General features: G+C 40.7%; 1 protein-coding gene across 3 annotated transcripts in view; it reads right to left on the bottom strand.

The window, feature by feature from the left end:
• Positions 1-12,516, bottom strand: part of NCOA2 (nuclear receptor coactivator 2) — a 272,056-nt gene that overhangs the window by 80,426 nt on the left and 179,114 nt on the right. For all 3 annotated transcript variants that reach the window (XM_067712088.1, XM_067712087.1, XM_067712086.1), the window contains exon 4: positions 12,061-12,233. In XM_067712088.1, the coding sequence (XP_067568189.1) occupies positions 12,061-12,233 (173 nt within the window). The remainder of the gene's footprint in view (positions 1-12,060; positions 12,234-12,516) is intronic.

Raw genomic sequence — 12,516 nt, 5'->3', positions numbered from 1 at the left:
GATCTCGAAGAGATATTTGTGTATCCACATTCACTACGGCATTATTCACAATGGCCAAGATGTGGCAGGAACCTTAATGTCCAGTGACGGATGAATGGGTAAAGAAAATGTGGTATATACATAAAATGGAATATTATTCAGCCTTTGGAAAGAAGAAAACCCTATCATATGGTATAGCATGGCTGAACCTTGAGGATACTATGCTAAGTTAAATAAGCCAACCACAAAGACATAAATACTACATGATTCCACTTATTCATGAGGTATCTAAAGTAATCAGAGTTACAGAAACAGAAAGCAGAAGGTGGCTGCCAGCAGTTGTGGGGAGGGGAAATGGCAGCTGGTCAATGGGAATAGAGTTTCCATCACACAAGACGAAAGATTTCTAAGTCTGTTGTACAACAGTGTGCACACAATGAACAATGCAACAATGTACACTTAAAAATTGTTAACAGGGTAAGATTATGTTATATACTTTTTGCCACAATTAAAACCTCATCAAACCAGAAAAAAAAAAAGTCTCCTTGGAAGGACCTATTAAAATAGTTGCCTGTATAACAATTTATTACTGTATAATCCATCTCAGTCTGAAAAGTAACTGAAAGACAGTCAGTAACTGAAAGACTGAAAGTAACACAAAGACAGTCACATTTCCCTCTTCCTCATTCTACCAGTGCAACAGGTTGGAGAAACAAACAAAACCCATAAAACAAAAAAACTAAGAAAAATCTACTTTAAAGCCTAAATCAACCAGAGAATGACAATAAAAAGAAGAGTCAAATAGTGGTATTTATGCTCTATATTTTTAATCTATTCCTATATTAAAATCACTACACATAAACTTGATTGTATTCAGCCACTTCTAATCTTAAATAGTGAATTATACACAGACACACACACACACACACACACACACAGAGTAAATTATAATTGGAAACTCTTGTTATCTTCTCCTTACAACACTCCAAATATTTAATTCATTTCTCAAAAATTACATCATTCTTGCACCCCAATGTTCACAGCAGCACTATTTATAATAGCCAAGACATGGAAGCAACCTAAATGTCCATTGACAGATGAATGGAAAAAGAAGATACGATACATATATACAATGGAATATTACTCAGCCATAAAAAAGAACGAAATAATGCCATATGCAGTAACATGGATGGGCCCAGAGATTATCATACTAAGTGAAGTAAGTCAGAAAGAGAAAGCCAAATATCATATGATATCACTTATATGTGGAATCTAAAAAAGTGATACAAATGAACTTATTTACAAAACAGAAATAGACTCACAGACATAGAAAACAAATTTATGGTTACCAAAGGGGAAGGGGTGGGTAAATTAGGAGTTCGGGATTAACAAATACACACTACTATATATAAAATAGATAAACAGCAAAGACCTACTGTATAGCACAGGGAGCTATATTCAATATCTTGTAATGACCTATAATGGAAAAGAATGTGAAAAAGAATGGATATATGTATCTGTATAACTGAATCACTTTGCTGTACACCTGAAACTAACACAACACTGTAAGCTATCACAACACTGTAATTTACACCTGAAACTAACACAACACTGTAATATACTTCAATTTTAAAAATTACATCATTCTTCAAACTAAGAATGAATAGATGTAAACTTTAGCTCATGGAAATTTAAACGCATATGACAAAATCTTTAGATATAAGTTGTTTCAAAACCAATATATCCAGTATCTGCACAGCACTAGTATCAAGTGTGACTATGCTTTCTATTTGTTATATATTTTAGTCGGATACAATATGTCTATTTAAAATCGTTAGGGAAAATATTCCATGTTAATTAAAGATCATAATAAAAATAATTATTAAAAAGTATAAAAAAAACTCAGCACTCCCTCAGGATTTCAAAATATACTCTAGTTGACAAGCTATGTAGATCTGTCATCCTTATCTTCTCTTAAGATAAGGAGCTAAACTTAACCAGAGTCTATGAAAGTTAAAAGTTCACCACCCAAATGTTCCTTAAGACACAAGTGCACTTTAAGGAGACAAACTAAAATACTGTAAATACTATTCGTGGGCTTCCCTGGTGGCACAGTGGTTAAGAATCCGCCTGCTAATGCAAGGCATACGGGTTTGAGCCCTGGTCCGGGAAGATTCCACATGCCGCGGAGCAACTAAGCCTGTGCACCACAACTACTGAGCCCACGAGCCACAACTACTGAAGCCCGCACGCCTAGAGCCCATGCTCCTCAACAAGAGAAGCCACCGCAATAAGAAGCCCACACACCACAATGAAGAGTAGCTCCCGCTCGCCGCAACTAGAGAAAGCCCGTGCACAGCAACAAAGACCCAACGCAGCCAAAAATAAAAAAATAAATTTGTTTAAAAAAAAGTATAAAAAAATACTATTTGTTACAAGAGAAGTTGTAATTTATCAACCCTATATAAGAAAGAGAATGTACTCACCCAAATGTTAGAATAAAAACTTCAAGTTCTTTAATTTAGGGTGCGCTTTCCCCCCAATATAAAGCCATTATACAAGGCTAGATGAAGGCTGGCATCAGAAAAATGTGAGATATTTATTTTATATAAGACAAACACTGTGCTCAGAACTGCGGCAGGTGTGAGTGATGCGTTAGATACAATCTGCCATCAAGGAGTCTGTCATTCAACTGGGGAAGAAAAAGAAAAGCCCACAAAAAACCTCATCAGAATAAGATTAGATAGTACAAGAAATGATAGGAGATTCAAAGGACATGAGTCTATATTGTTTGGGAATTAAGAAGTTCTTCGTTTAAAAAAGCAGCATTTGAGATGGGCCTTGAATAAGGAACAGTAGGACTCTAATGGGAACAGACAGAAACAGGGAAAGGGAGGCATTCCAGAAAGGGAGGAAAGAGTACCAATGACACAAAAGAAAAAACACACAAGTCTGGGTTAGCAACAATTCGCAACAGGGTAGCAGTCTTAGGGTAGACACACTGATGAGATGGGATACAGGAACACAGCACTGGGCCAGACGGGTCAGACATGGGGTGTTGGTGAAGGGCCCTGGCCACTGGATGTTCCATCCTCATCCAGCCTGGTTGCCTTCTCACAGTACTGTATAAACCTACCCCACCCCAGTGGCCTATTAAAGGTGGGCAGTGGTCAATCAGCTGAGGGGGAAGGAGAGAGCAGCATTCCAGGCAGCAGGCACGGAGGCCAGGAAATGCATGCAGTGGACTTGCCAGCATACCCTGTAGGCGAGGGGATGTAAGTTCAGGGGGTTTGTGGGGTAGAGCAAGGGGGAGTATGGCACGACCAGGGACAGACCACAGAGGGACTTGGATGCTGCGGTGAGGTTCTTCTTTTGGACTTTATCACAGTCTCCTGGCAGTCAGTGAAGCTGGGGCAGAAGGATCAACCTGGCGTCCTTTCAGGGGGGGTTCCTCGAGTATCTTCAGCCGATTCTCGCGGAGGAAAGGCCTGATATTGCTCCCTTGTGCACAGTGGAAGACGCAGACACTCCCAAGCCCCGAGCGCACAGTGGAAGATGCAGACACTCCCAAGCCCCGAGCGGTAGCAGAGGCAGCGGGGGCGGTGGCAGCGTACTGACTGCACCTCCCATGGACCACTCAGGGGAGGGCCGACATGGGGGGCGGGCGGGTCGCGCTCAGCCCAAGGGCCCTTATCTACGTGCCCACAGCTGCCAAATGACTGTGCTTTTAAGTCATTAGTGAAAACGCCATAAGAAACTATAAAATTTTATATTTAAAAATGTCTGTACCTTTGTGTTTGAACTTGCACACGCATGCTTCTGAGTATGTTTACCAGCCTTCTCTATCTGCCAGGCTCTCTATTGGTCTTTGCGGGTGTTACTGCCTTTTTTTTTTTTTTTTCATGTACGCGGGCCTCTCACTGTTGTGGCCTCTCCCGTTGTGGAGCACAGGCTCCGGACGCGCAGGCTCAGCAGCCACGGCTCACGGGCCCAGCCGCTATGCGGCATGTGGGATCCTCCCAGACCGGGGCACGAACCCGTGTCCCCTGCATCGGCAGGCGGACTCTCAACCACTGCGCCACCAGGGAAGCCCCCTTACTGCCTTTTTATCTGTCGTTTTCCCCCTTCACTTCCTCCTGCTCCTTTTAAGTCCCCTCAACAAGTTATAAAAATAAATGAAAGGCTTTTTATTTTTTTTAAACATTTTTTGATGTGGACCAATTTTAAAGTCTTTACTGAATTTGTCACAACATTGCTTCTGTTTTATGTTTTGGTTTTTTGGCTCCAAGGCACGTGGGATCTAAGCTCCCCGACCGCGGATGGAACCTGCAGCCCCTGCATTGGAAGGCGAAGTCTTAACCACTGGACCGCCAGGGAAGTCCTATGAAAGTCTTTTGAAATAAAGTATTGTTTCTTGTTACAGATGAATGAGACATTTTAGTGTTCTCATGTTTTCACTTAGTTTTTTTTTTCTTCTTCGTCTTGTTTCTTTAGTTATGTGCCTTCCACTCCCCGCCCCCAGGAATCAGCCGCATTTAAAAAAAAAAAAAAAGTCTCCCCTTCCTAGTACAGGGTATCTCTAGAGTCTGGAGACCATAGTAGGCGACGTCAAGTGAACTCTGCTGGAGATAGTTAAGAGTTTCTCATTTTATATCACCTTCTCCAAATTTCAAAATTGCTTATGGTCCTGTGCTGACTGTCCCATTTGGTTCTGACCTGCCCTTTTCAGCCTCAAATCCAACCAAATGCTTCAATCCATCTTACCACATCTTATTGTAGCTGAACAGTTCGACTTTGCACACACCGGTGCCACGGAGGGCTCCTGTGCCTTTGCTCGGGTTCCTCTATTCCCTGTTGGAATGTCTCTCTCCTTCCCCCGGCCCCTACTCTCTCACCTATTAAATCTTACACTTATAGCAAGGCCCACATCAACTTTACTGTCCTCCTTGAAGCCTGTACTAACATCGGTAATTACACTTATTCCCACTGTCCCTGTGTTCCACAGCTGCCTGTGTACCAGCGGACTTCCCTCCAAATGAGTGAACGCTTCAAGGAAAAGAACCAAGTACTTACTGACTGCTGGATTCCTTCCCCCTTAGTGAATACACAGTATGCCCTGCATATAGTATTTACTCAGTAAAAATTTTATGGAATGAATGTTTGCTCTTGAATGAAATCAATACACACAGCAGGGTGTCAGAATTTCTTTTCCTAACAGTACAAGGTGAACAAGAAAGCAAGCGATGCCTAACTTCTATTAGAGTGTGGAAGCCAGTTTAAGTCTTGAAATGAGAGCTCATGTCATAAATTGTTAAAATCCTAAAGCATTAGAGCACATTAAATTATTTAAATCCTCTTCATCTGAAAGCTGTTAAATACAAAAAAACTTCCATATACTTAGGGAAAAAAACCAAAAACCAAAAAACCCCATACCAAGGGGCTCCTAGGAGGAACGAAAGCAAGAATTCCACCCTGCTCACTTTAAGGATTTCATTAATAGTATGAGCCATTAATCCACATGAAAATATGAAAGTGAACTATATGCGTACCAGTGGGAAAGTATTTTATTTTCATTAAAAACGGCAGTGTCAAGGACATATTGCTGATCACAGGTGATATTCTCAAACAAGGAAATAAAATTTGCTTTATCTCTAGATGCATGGAACCCTGTAACAGTTTCAAATCTTCAAGAATAAGCTAGGGCCGGATTCGTTCCTGTGTTGATGTAAGTAAGGATGAAATGAAAACTGCCGTGACTCTAGCCCTCTTTAGTTCTCCTTAAAGCAAGGTTCTTGAAAAATGTCACTCAGGTAACAGGGACGAGAAGGAGCCTACAGGGTGCAGCAAGGGCAACAGAGCCGGGGGAAGGGTGCAGACAGGGTCACACCAAGCACATTTTTTTTGGCCACGCCATACAGCTTGCGGGATGATCTTAGTTACCCGACTGGGGACTGAACCTGGGCCCTGGCAGTGAAAGCACCAAGTTCTAACCACTGGACCACAAGGGAACTCCCCAAGCACTACATTTCTGAGTTCTGTCTCTGAATGGATAGTTTTTTGTTTTTTTTTTGCGGTACGCGGGCCTCACTGTTGTGGCCTCTCCCGTTGCGGAGCACAGGCTCCGGACGCACAGGCTCAGCAGCCATGGCTCACGGGCCCAGCCGCTCCGCGGCATGTGGGATCTTCCCGGACCGGGGCACGAACCCATGTCCCCTGCATCGGCAGGCGGACTCTGAACCACTGCGCCACCAGCGAAGCCCTGAATGGATAGTTTTGATAGCTCTGTTTACTTATTTCTGTATTGTAATAAAAAGAATCAACATTGTCAGAATATTAACGTTTACAACCGTAACAGAGAAAACATCCGAAAACGACTTGTTTCCTTATCAATATTGAATCCTTAGCAAGAAAACCTAGATTCATTTGGATGAGGACTCCAAGTCCAGATGTCAGAAACCATGGCGAGAAGAGTAATAACTACTGTTGAGTAAGTCTTCTTACCTGCCAAGCACTAGACTAAACCCTTTATAAACACGATGAACACAGTCTTCACACGAGCAATGTGTAGTGGACGTTATCATCCCCTTTTTACAGATTAGGAAGTAAAGGCCCAGAGATGTTGGGCAATTTAGACACTGTCCTACAGTGGTGAAGAGAGAGACTGGGTTCATCTGACTTTAAATAAACCTCATGCTCTTAATAAGCTCATTAGATTGATTAACGTATTCTGCCAATTGAGTTTGGTGCTCGCAGTGGTCCATTACACGGTCTACACTGCCGGCCCACTTTTACATCCGGCTGCCTGACTGTCCATTTAATTATCGTCAGCACCTTTAGAAGAATAGGATAAAAAAGAAGTTGACAGTTGAAATTTAAACTATATGGAGTGTATAAAGGGCCACCGATTTTTCTTTCTGTTTTTTTTTTAAACAAACTTAGAATTCATATGTCATCCGTCTCCTCCTATTCATTCTCCAACCGATCAAGAGTTAGTACTGTCATAAATACTTGACTAGCAATCCATGACACTGACTTCAGTATGGCTGTATCTACGAGGGCACGCCTACCCTTTCCAGGGCAATGGATGACTCTGCCATCACCCTAAGATTTCATCACATGGAACATAAACAATGCCTGGAAGCATCACCCCAAAGCCTGATTTACAGATATCCTACCCCTGGAAGGGATCTGATATCGCAGCCCTTCTGCTTACTCTGCTTGGTGACAGCTATTAGTTCACACCTAGGCGTCAGCTTTGAATAATTGAATTTCCATCCCAAGAACTTCATGTATTTAACATGGGGGGAAAAAAACTGGAAGGAAAAATATAATCTTAATGGGCTCTACATTTTACTCTTATGTGCTAGAATTAGGTTGTTTCCATTGCTATTCCCTTGAATTTTAAAATAATGAGTTCATGAATTTGACGCACCTACATTTACAAGACAATCTCCTATGCCCACCAGTGGTATACTGGGAAATGCTTAAAAACCAGCTCCTTGGGGGAAAAAATAGTAAGCACCATAATGCTGATTACAAATTTTACTAGTACAAAGTATGTGGAGTATATAATTTACAAATGATAATAAAACATACAACACTCTTTACTGTAAATTCCAGACAGCCAATTGATTCTAATAGAATGTTTGTTGATTTCTGCCAAACTCTTGTCTTGTAGCTAACTTACAATTATAGCTGATGAAAGAATATAGTTCTGACATGAATGTTGTTTGAAATTTTCATTTAAGTTAATAAGACAAAAGTGAAATAATGAAAATACATGATGAAGATATGGAACGTAGAAATTCAATTGTCAGTTTGTAAGTGACTTTTTTGCTGAAGTGGACAATATTTTTTATGTGTGCACGTAATGTCTATCTAATGTTAAAATATTAGATGTTAATTAGAGATTCGCAGTAACCACCACTACCTAGTATTTCTATCATGTAGACACAAGACACAAAAGGCCGCTAGAGCAAAGATAATAGTAAAATGCAGTACAATAATTAGGAAATGATGAGTTTTAGTCTTCCTTACCTTTGTGTTTTTAAATATAATTTAATTGTACATCTAAACAATTTTTAATAATGGCTGTGCTTATCAAGTGGCTTATAAAATTCTTGAAATTTAACAATTGGCTCTCGTTGCTTGATAACCAGTTGACTCCAGCACACCACTGCCCCACACCCTCTCTTAAAATACTTATTTTTTGATGCTATGCACAATTGTAGGGGAAATTTACATGTATGAACCAATCTGTAATCCCAATGTTCTCATACTGGCACTACAATCAAAATTAAATCATTAGAATAATCACAATGAGAAACCAGAACGATCTTTTAGGTTGCCTGATTCAACAAGAAATCCCCCCCACAAATCTAGCCTTAACAATGCGAATTTTTGAAATATACCTTTTCATTCTTATTGCTATTCACGTTCAGAAAAATAATAACGAAAGGGTGAAACCAGTTCTCCACTGACTGATAAGTACAGCCTATACTCAAATATGCTGCACTGGGCTTCCCTGGTGGTGCAGCGGTTGGGAACCCCCCTGCCATTGCAGGGGACACGGGTTCAGGCCCTGGTCCGGGAGGATCCCACATGCCGCCGAACAACTAAGCCCGTGCGTCACAGCTGCGAGCCTGTGCTCTGGTGCCCGCGAGCCACCGCACTGAGAAGCCCGCGCACCACAACGAAGAGTAGCCCCCGTTTGCTCCAACTAGAGAAAGCCTGCGTGCAGCAACAAAGACCCAGTGCAGCCAAAAATAAATGATAATAATAATATAAAGAAAAAAAATCTTATGAAAAAATATGCTGCACTAAAGAGGCTTTAAATGAAGTGACAAATGTTTTCCAAACAATACAATTCATTTTAGATTATTATTTTAGAAAAAAGAACAAAAAGTGTTGGGGTAATAGAGGAGAGATACTACCTTAAAGAGGGCAGTAGAAATGTATTAATCATTAGAACTCCCCTCACGTTTCAGTCACTTTATGCTTCAATTTCATTTTTTAAGAGCACAGGAATCGCCATGTATTTTCCATAGGAATTTTTAAATTTAAGTTTCTAGCTAAGGAGTGTGAAACTGGACTCACTAATCCATAATTAAATCATCTGTATTTTTCATATTACTTATTATTCTTCTGTGAAATAGAAACAATATTAGTCTTCCCAGTTAGGAAAAAAGTTTATTCACTACTTATGACTATTCTTTGTAAGTTACAGACACCAGATGTTTTCCACATTTACCAGCATCATACCACATAGGAAGAAACACCCCACTTCAATATCAAAAAGCTGGTGTTATGGTTGAATTGCAGACTCTGTGTGCACTTGGTCTGCTACTACAAGGTGCACGGCCGTGTGATGCTCTTGGAGAGCCAGTGTCTACCAAACACAGGTCTCAGAAAGTGCTACAGACAAGGGAGGTTTAATCATTTAGATAGCTGGTACCCCCCCTCCAAAACCCCATCCTTTAGGCCATTTAAAAATATCCATCATTCCCTGCCTTAGTTCCCAAGCCTACGGAAACGCGAGGAGCAGCTGATGACCGAGCGGACTCGAGTGAAAGAGCCCATCCTGCCTGGCTGAGCTGCCTGAGCTTTGGACGCTGGCGGGTTCCTTTCACAGGAGCCTGCTTTCCTGACTGTGTAGCCTTTAGTTGCACCTCACGCAATCCAGCTTAACTCTTCAGGACAGTTAGGATTTTATTCCGCCTGATACCTGCGACTGCAATACAAATTAAGTTTGGATGACGCTGTTAAGATGATGGTTGGATTCTATTTACACCGACTGACAGTTGGGTGGGTGGACACACACAAAGGGAGAAGGAAGGGTTCCGATCCGACCTATGTGTTGCTCTTGAACCTTAGCTGGCTGCCAGCTGCTGAGAGAAATCAAGGTGGCCGCACAGAGCTGTTGGTGGATGTGGAGTCCTCTGGCCCCAGAAAAAAATGTGACTTTCTTCAAATGACCCTGTAGGGGAGCATATTATTCATAACCATTTCCCCACCTTTTGGAATTTCCCCTGCTTTCCATCTGCAGGAAGAGCTCACTGTATGAAGATCTGAGCATAGGTGAAGAAAAAAGGTGCCTTCCTACTGAATGGGGGAAAGATATTTACTGAATACGTACTAAACGCTTACTGTGATGAGTACTTGCTGGGAGCATTTATGTAGCTCCTAATTTCTTCAACAACCGTGCAACCTAGGTGTTGTGAATGCTAAATTCTATGTGAGGAAACTGAGTCGCAGAGAGAGAAAATAATTTGTCCAGGTTCAAAAAGTCTGTAAGAGACAGAACCAGGATTCATACCTAGCCTCCACCCGATTTGATTCTAAGGTCCCTGTTCTCTCTTTTTAAAAAACAATTTATTAAACAAGCAATATTCTTAAAATATTAGATTGGTCGAGAAGTTAAAAGTATACTTGTACTTTCATTTGGGTTTTAACTTCTGCTTCCCTTTTCAAAACACGTTACTTTTCAACTTAATGGAAACAATATTGTAAGAGGGAGATGTGACAGGGTTTTTATTGTCGCTGCTTCTTGGGTGGTCGTGGTATGGCGGCCTTGATTACACCCACAGAGAAAGTACGGCAGAGTCCCAGCGTGACACATCTTAACGTGTTTTATGGTTTGAAGGGCGGAATAACCAAGGTTTTGCAAAACTGTAAAACCCTGTGCAAGATCTTGATAGTAAAATACATACACATATAACTGTTTTCAAGTGTGAAAGTTCTACCTAACGTGGGATCGAATCATTCAAAATCTGTAGAAAGGGGCAACAAGAAGCTTAATGATTTCTCCACTGCAACGATACCAGCACCTAGAAATGCAGCAACTTCAAAGCACTGTAACCTTGAATCAGTTATTTCTCCTAAAAATTTTAGGAATATGATTTTATCCATTTGCTGATACCAAATTGAGATTAAACTGAATTGTTGATAACTAGTGAATCTCAAAAGGAACAAAAGGAATAGGAAAGAGATGAAGGCGACTGAGGCATGCAACTGAGTAGAAAGTCCATGAAAGCTGAATGTTACGATGATATAATTTTGATGGAGAAACCAGGAAATACTGACTTTCAGAGCGGGCTGGTGTTACAAACTGCATGGTAGATGCTATGTGTATACGTTTCAGTTCTTAGAAGACAGAACTACACTTGCAAAGTTTTGGGTGCACATAGCTATAGAGACAAAGACATTATTTTTCTAAAATCTGCCTCTTTTAAATGTTATATAAAAGGCAGAGAAAAAAACGATATGAACTCTAAGAGGATGCATTCAAAAACAGATTACAGGAGATTATTATCTCCTGAAGGAAAGCAGTGTATAAAGACTTCAGGAGCATATACTGGCCCTGGGCACCAAGACGCTGTTCGTACCTGCCTAATACAGATTTTTTTTGGCACTACAAAGTCCAATGTGATTTTTAGAACATTATTTTTAAAAATTTTTTTTCTGTAGGCAAAAATATCAAAGAAGAGAGGCAGAAAATGATCTCAGGAAAAAAAAAAAAGAAAGAAAGAAAAGAAAACCCCAGGAAGAAAGCTGTCATGTTCTGTGTTTCAACTTCACAAAAGAATTCTATCTAGAGGTTGAGCCTTTCCAATCTATCTCTTGTCACTCAGGATATGAAACTCTAATTTAGTGGCGTGGCCAGTTGAGGCTCACACTTCAATATGCTGACGAGCTGAAGCAGGAGGTGCTTCACTCCCTTACTTCTGGTTTCCATCCTCGGTTGGCTCCTTACCTGCAAACTACGACAGTCACTTGCTGTGTAAGCTGTTAACAATTCTAAGGCAGGGGAGGAGAATCAGTGGACACCTGAGTTTCACTAGATGAAAAGTTACATCACCCTGCCTCACCTCGGCCCCCTCCGTCTCCAGGGAATTGTTGAATTTTATATAAAGCCTATTTATAAACCACTGCAAGTGATACCTGCATTCATCTTGCCCTGTGACATCACCTTCTCATCAATAATTTAAACCTAAGAAATGGATTAAAGGGACTCTGAAGGGACTTCTCACACATGGAAAAAGAGAAACTAAACTCTCCAAAATATTCATTCACTCCTCTTACCTTGTTCTTTGATCTGACGAATTTGCTTCACAGTTTCTTTTAAGATTGCACATTTGTCAGGTTTGAAGTTAAAGTTGTCTATATCGTTAAAATTAGCAAAAATCAGCTCTGCAAGTTCTTCAATATATTTATTTTCCTGTTCACGATTACGTTTCTCAGTGCTCCTCTTGGGGCTATTACGAAAAAGATAAGCATGTTAACCAAGTTCTAAAATAAAGAGAGCAAACAAAAGTTACTTATAGAAACATGGAATACTTTGGTGGAAAAAACCCCTCAAATCTGCCCTAAATGTTGCATGTTTTTTTTTCTGAAATCAAACTTACCCCAGTTGGTGATTACATATTTACCTGTGTGATCATTTGTTCAATGTGTTTCATGTCTCCCACTGGACTTGTAAGCTTCACAAGGACAAGGACAGGATGATTTGCTCACCACTGTGCTTAACGCAACGCTTGG

The sequence above is a fragment of the Pseudorca crassidens genome, chromosome 17 (genome assembly GCF_039906515.1).
Source record: "Pseudorca crassidens isolate mPseCra1 chromosome 17, mPseCra1.hap1, whole genome shotgun sequence".
Lineage (NCBI taxonomy): Eukaryota > Metazoa > Chordata > Mammalia > Artiodactyla > Delphinidae > Pseudorca > Pseudorca crassidens.
This window is presented reverse-complemented; position numbering and strand designations above follow the sequence as displayed.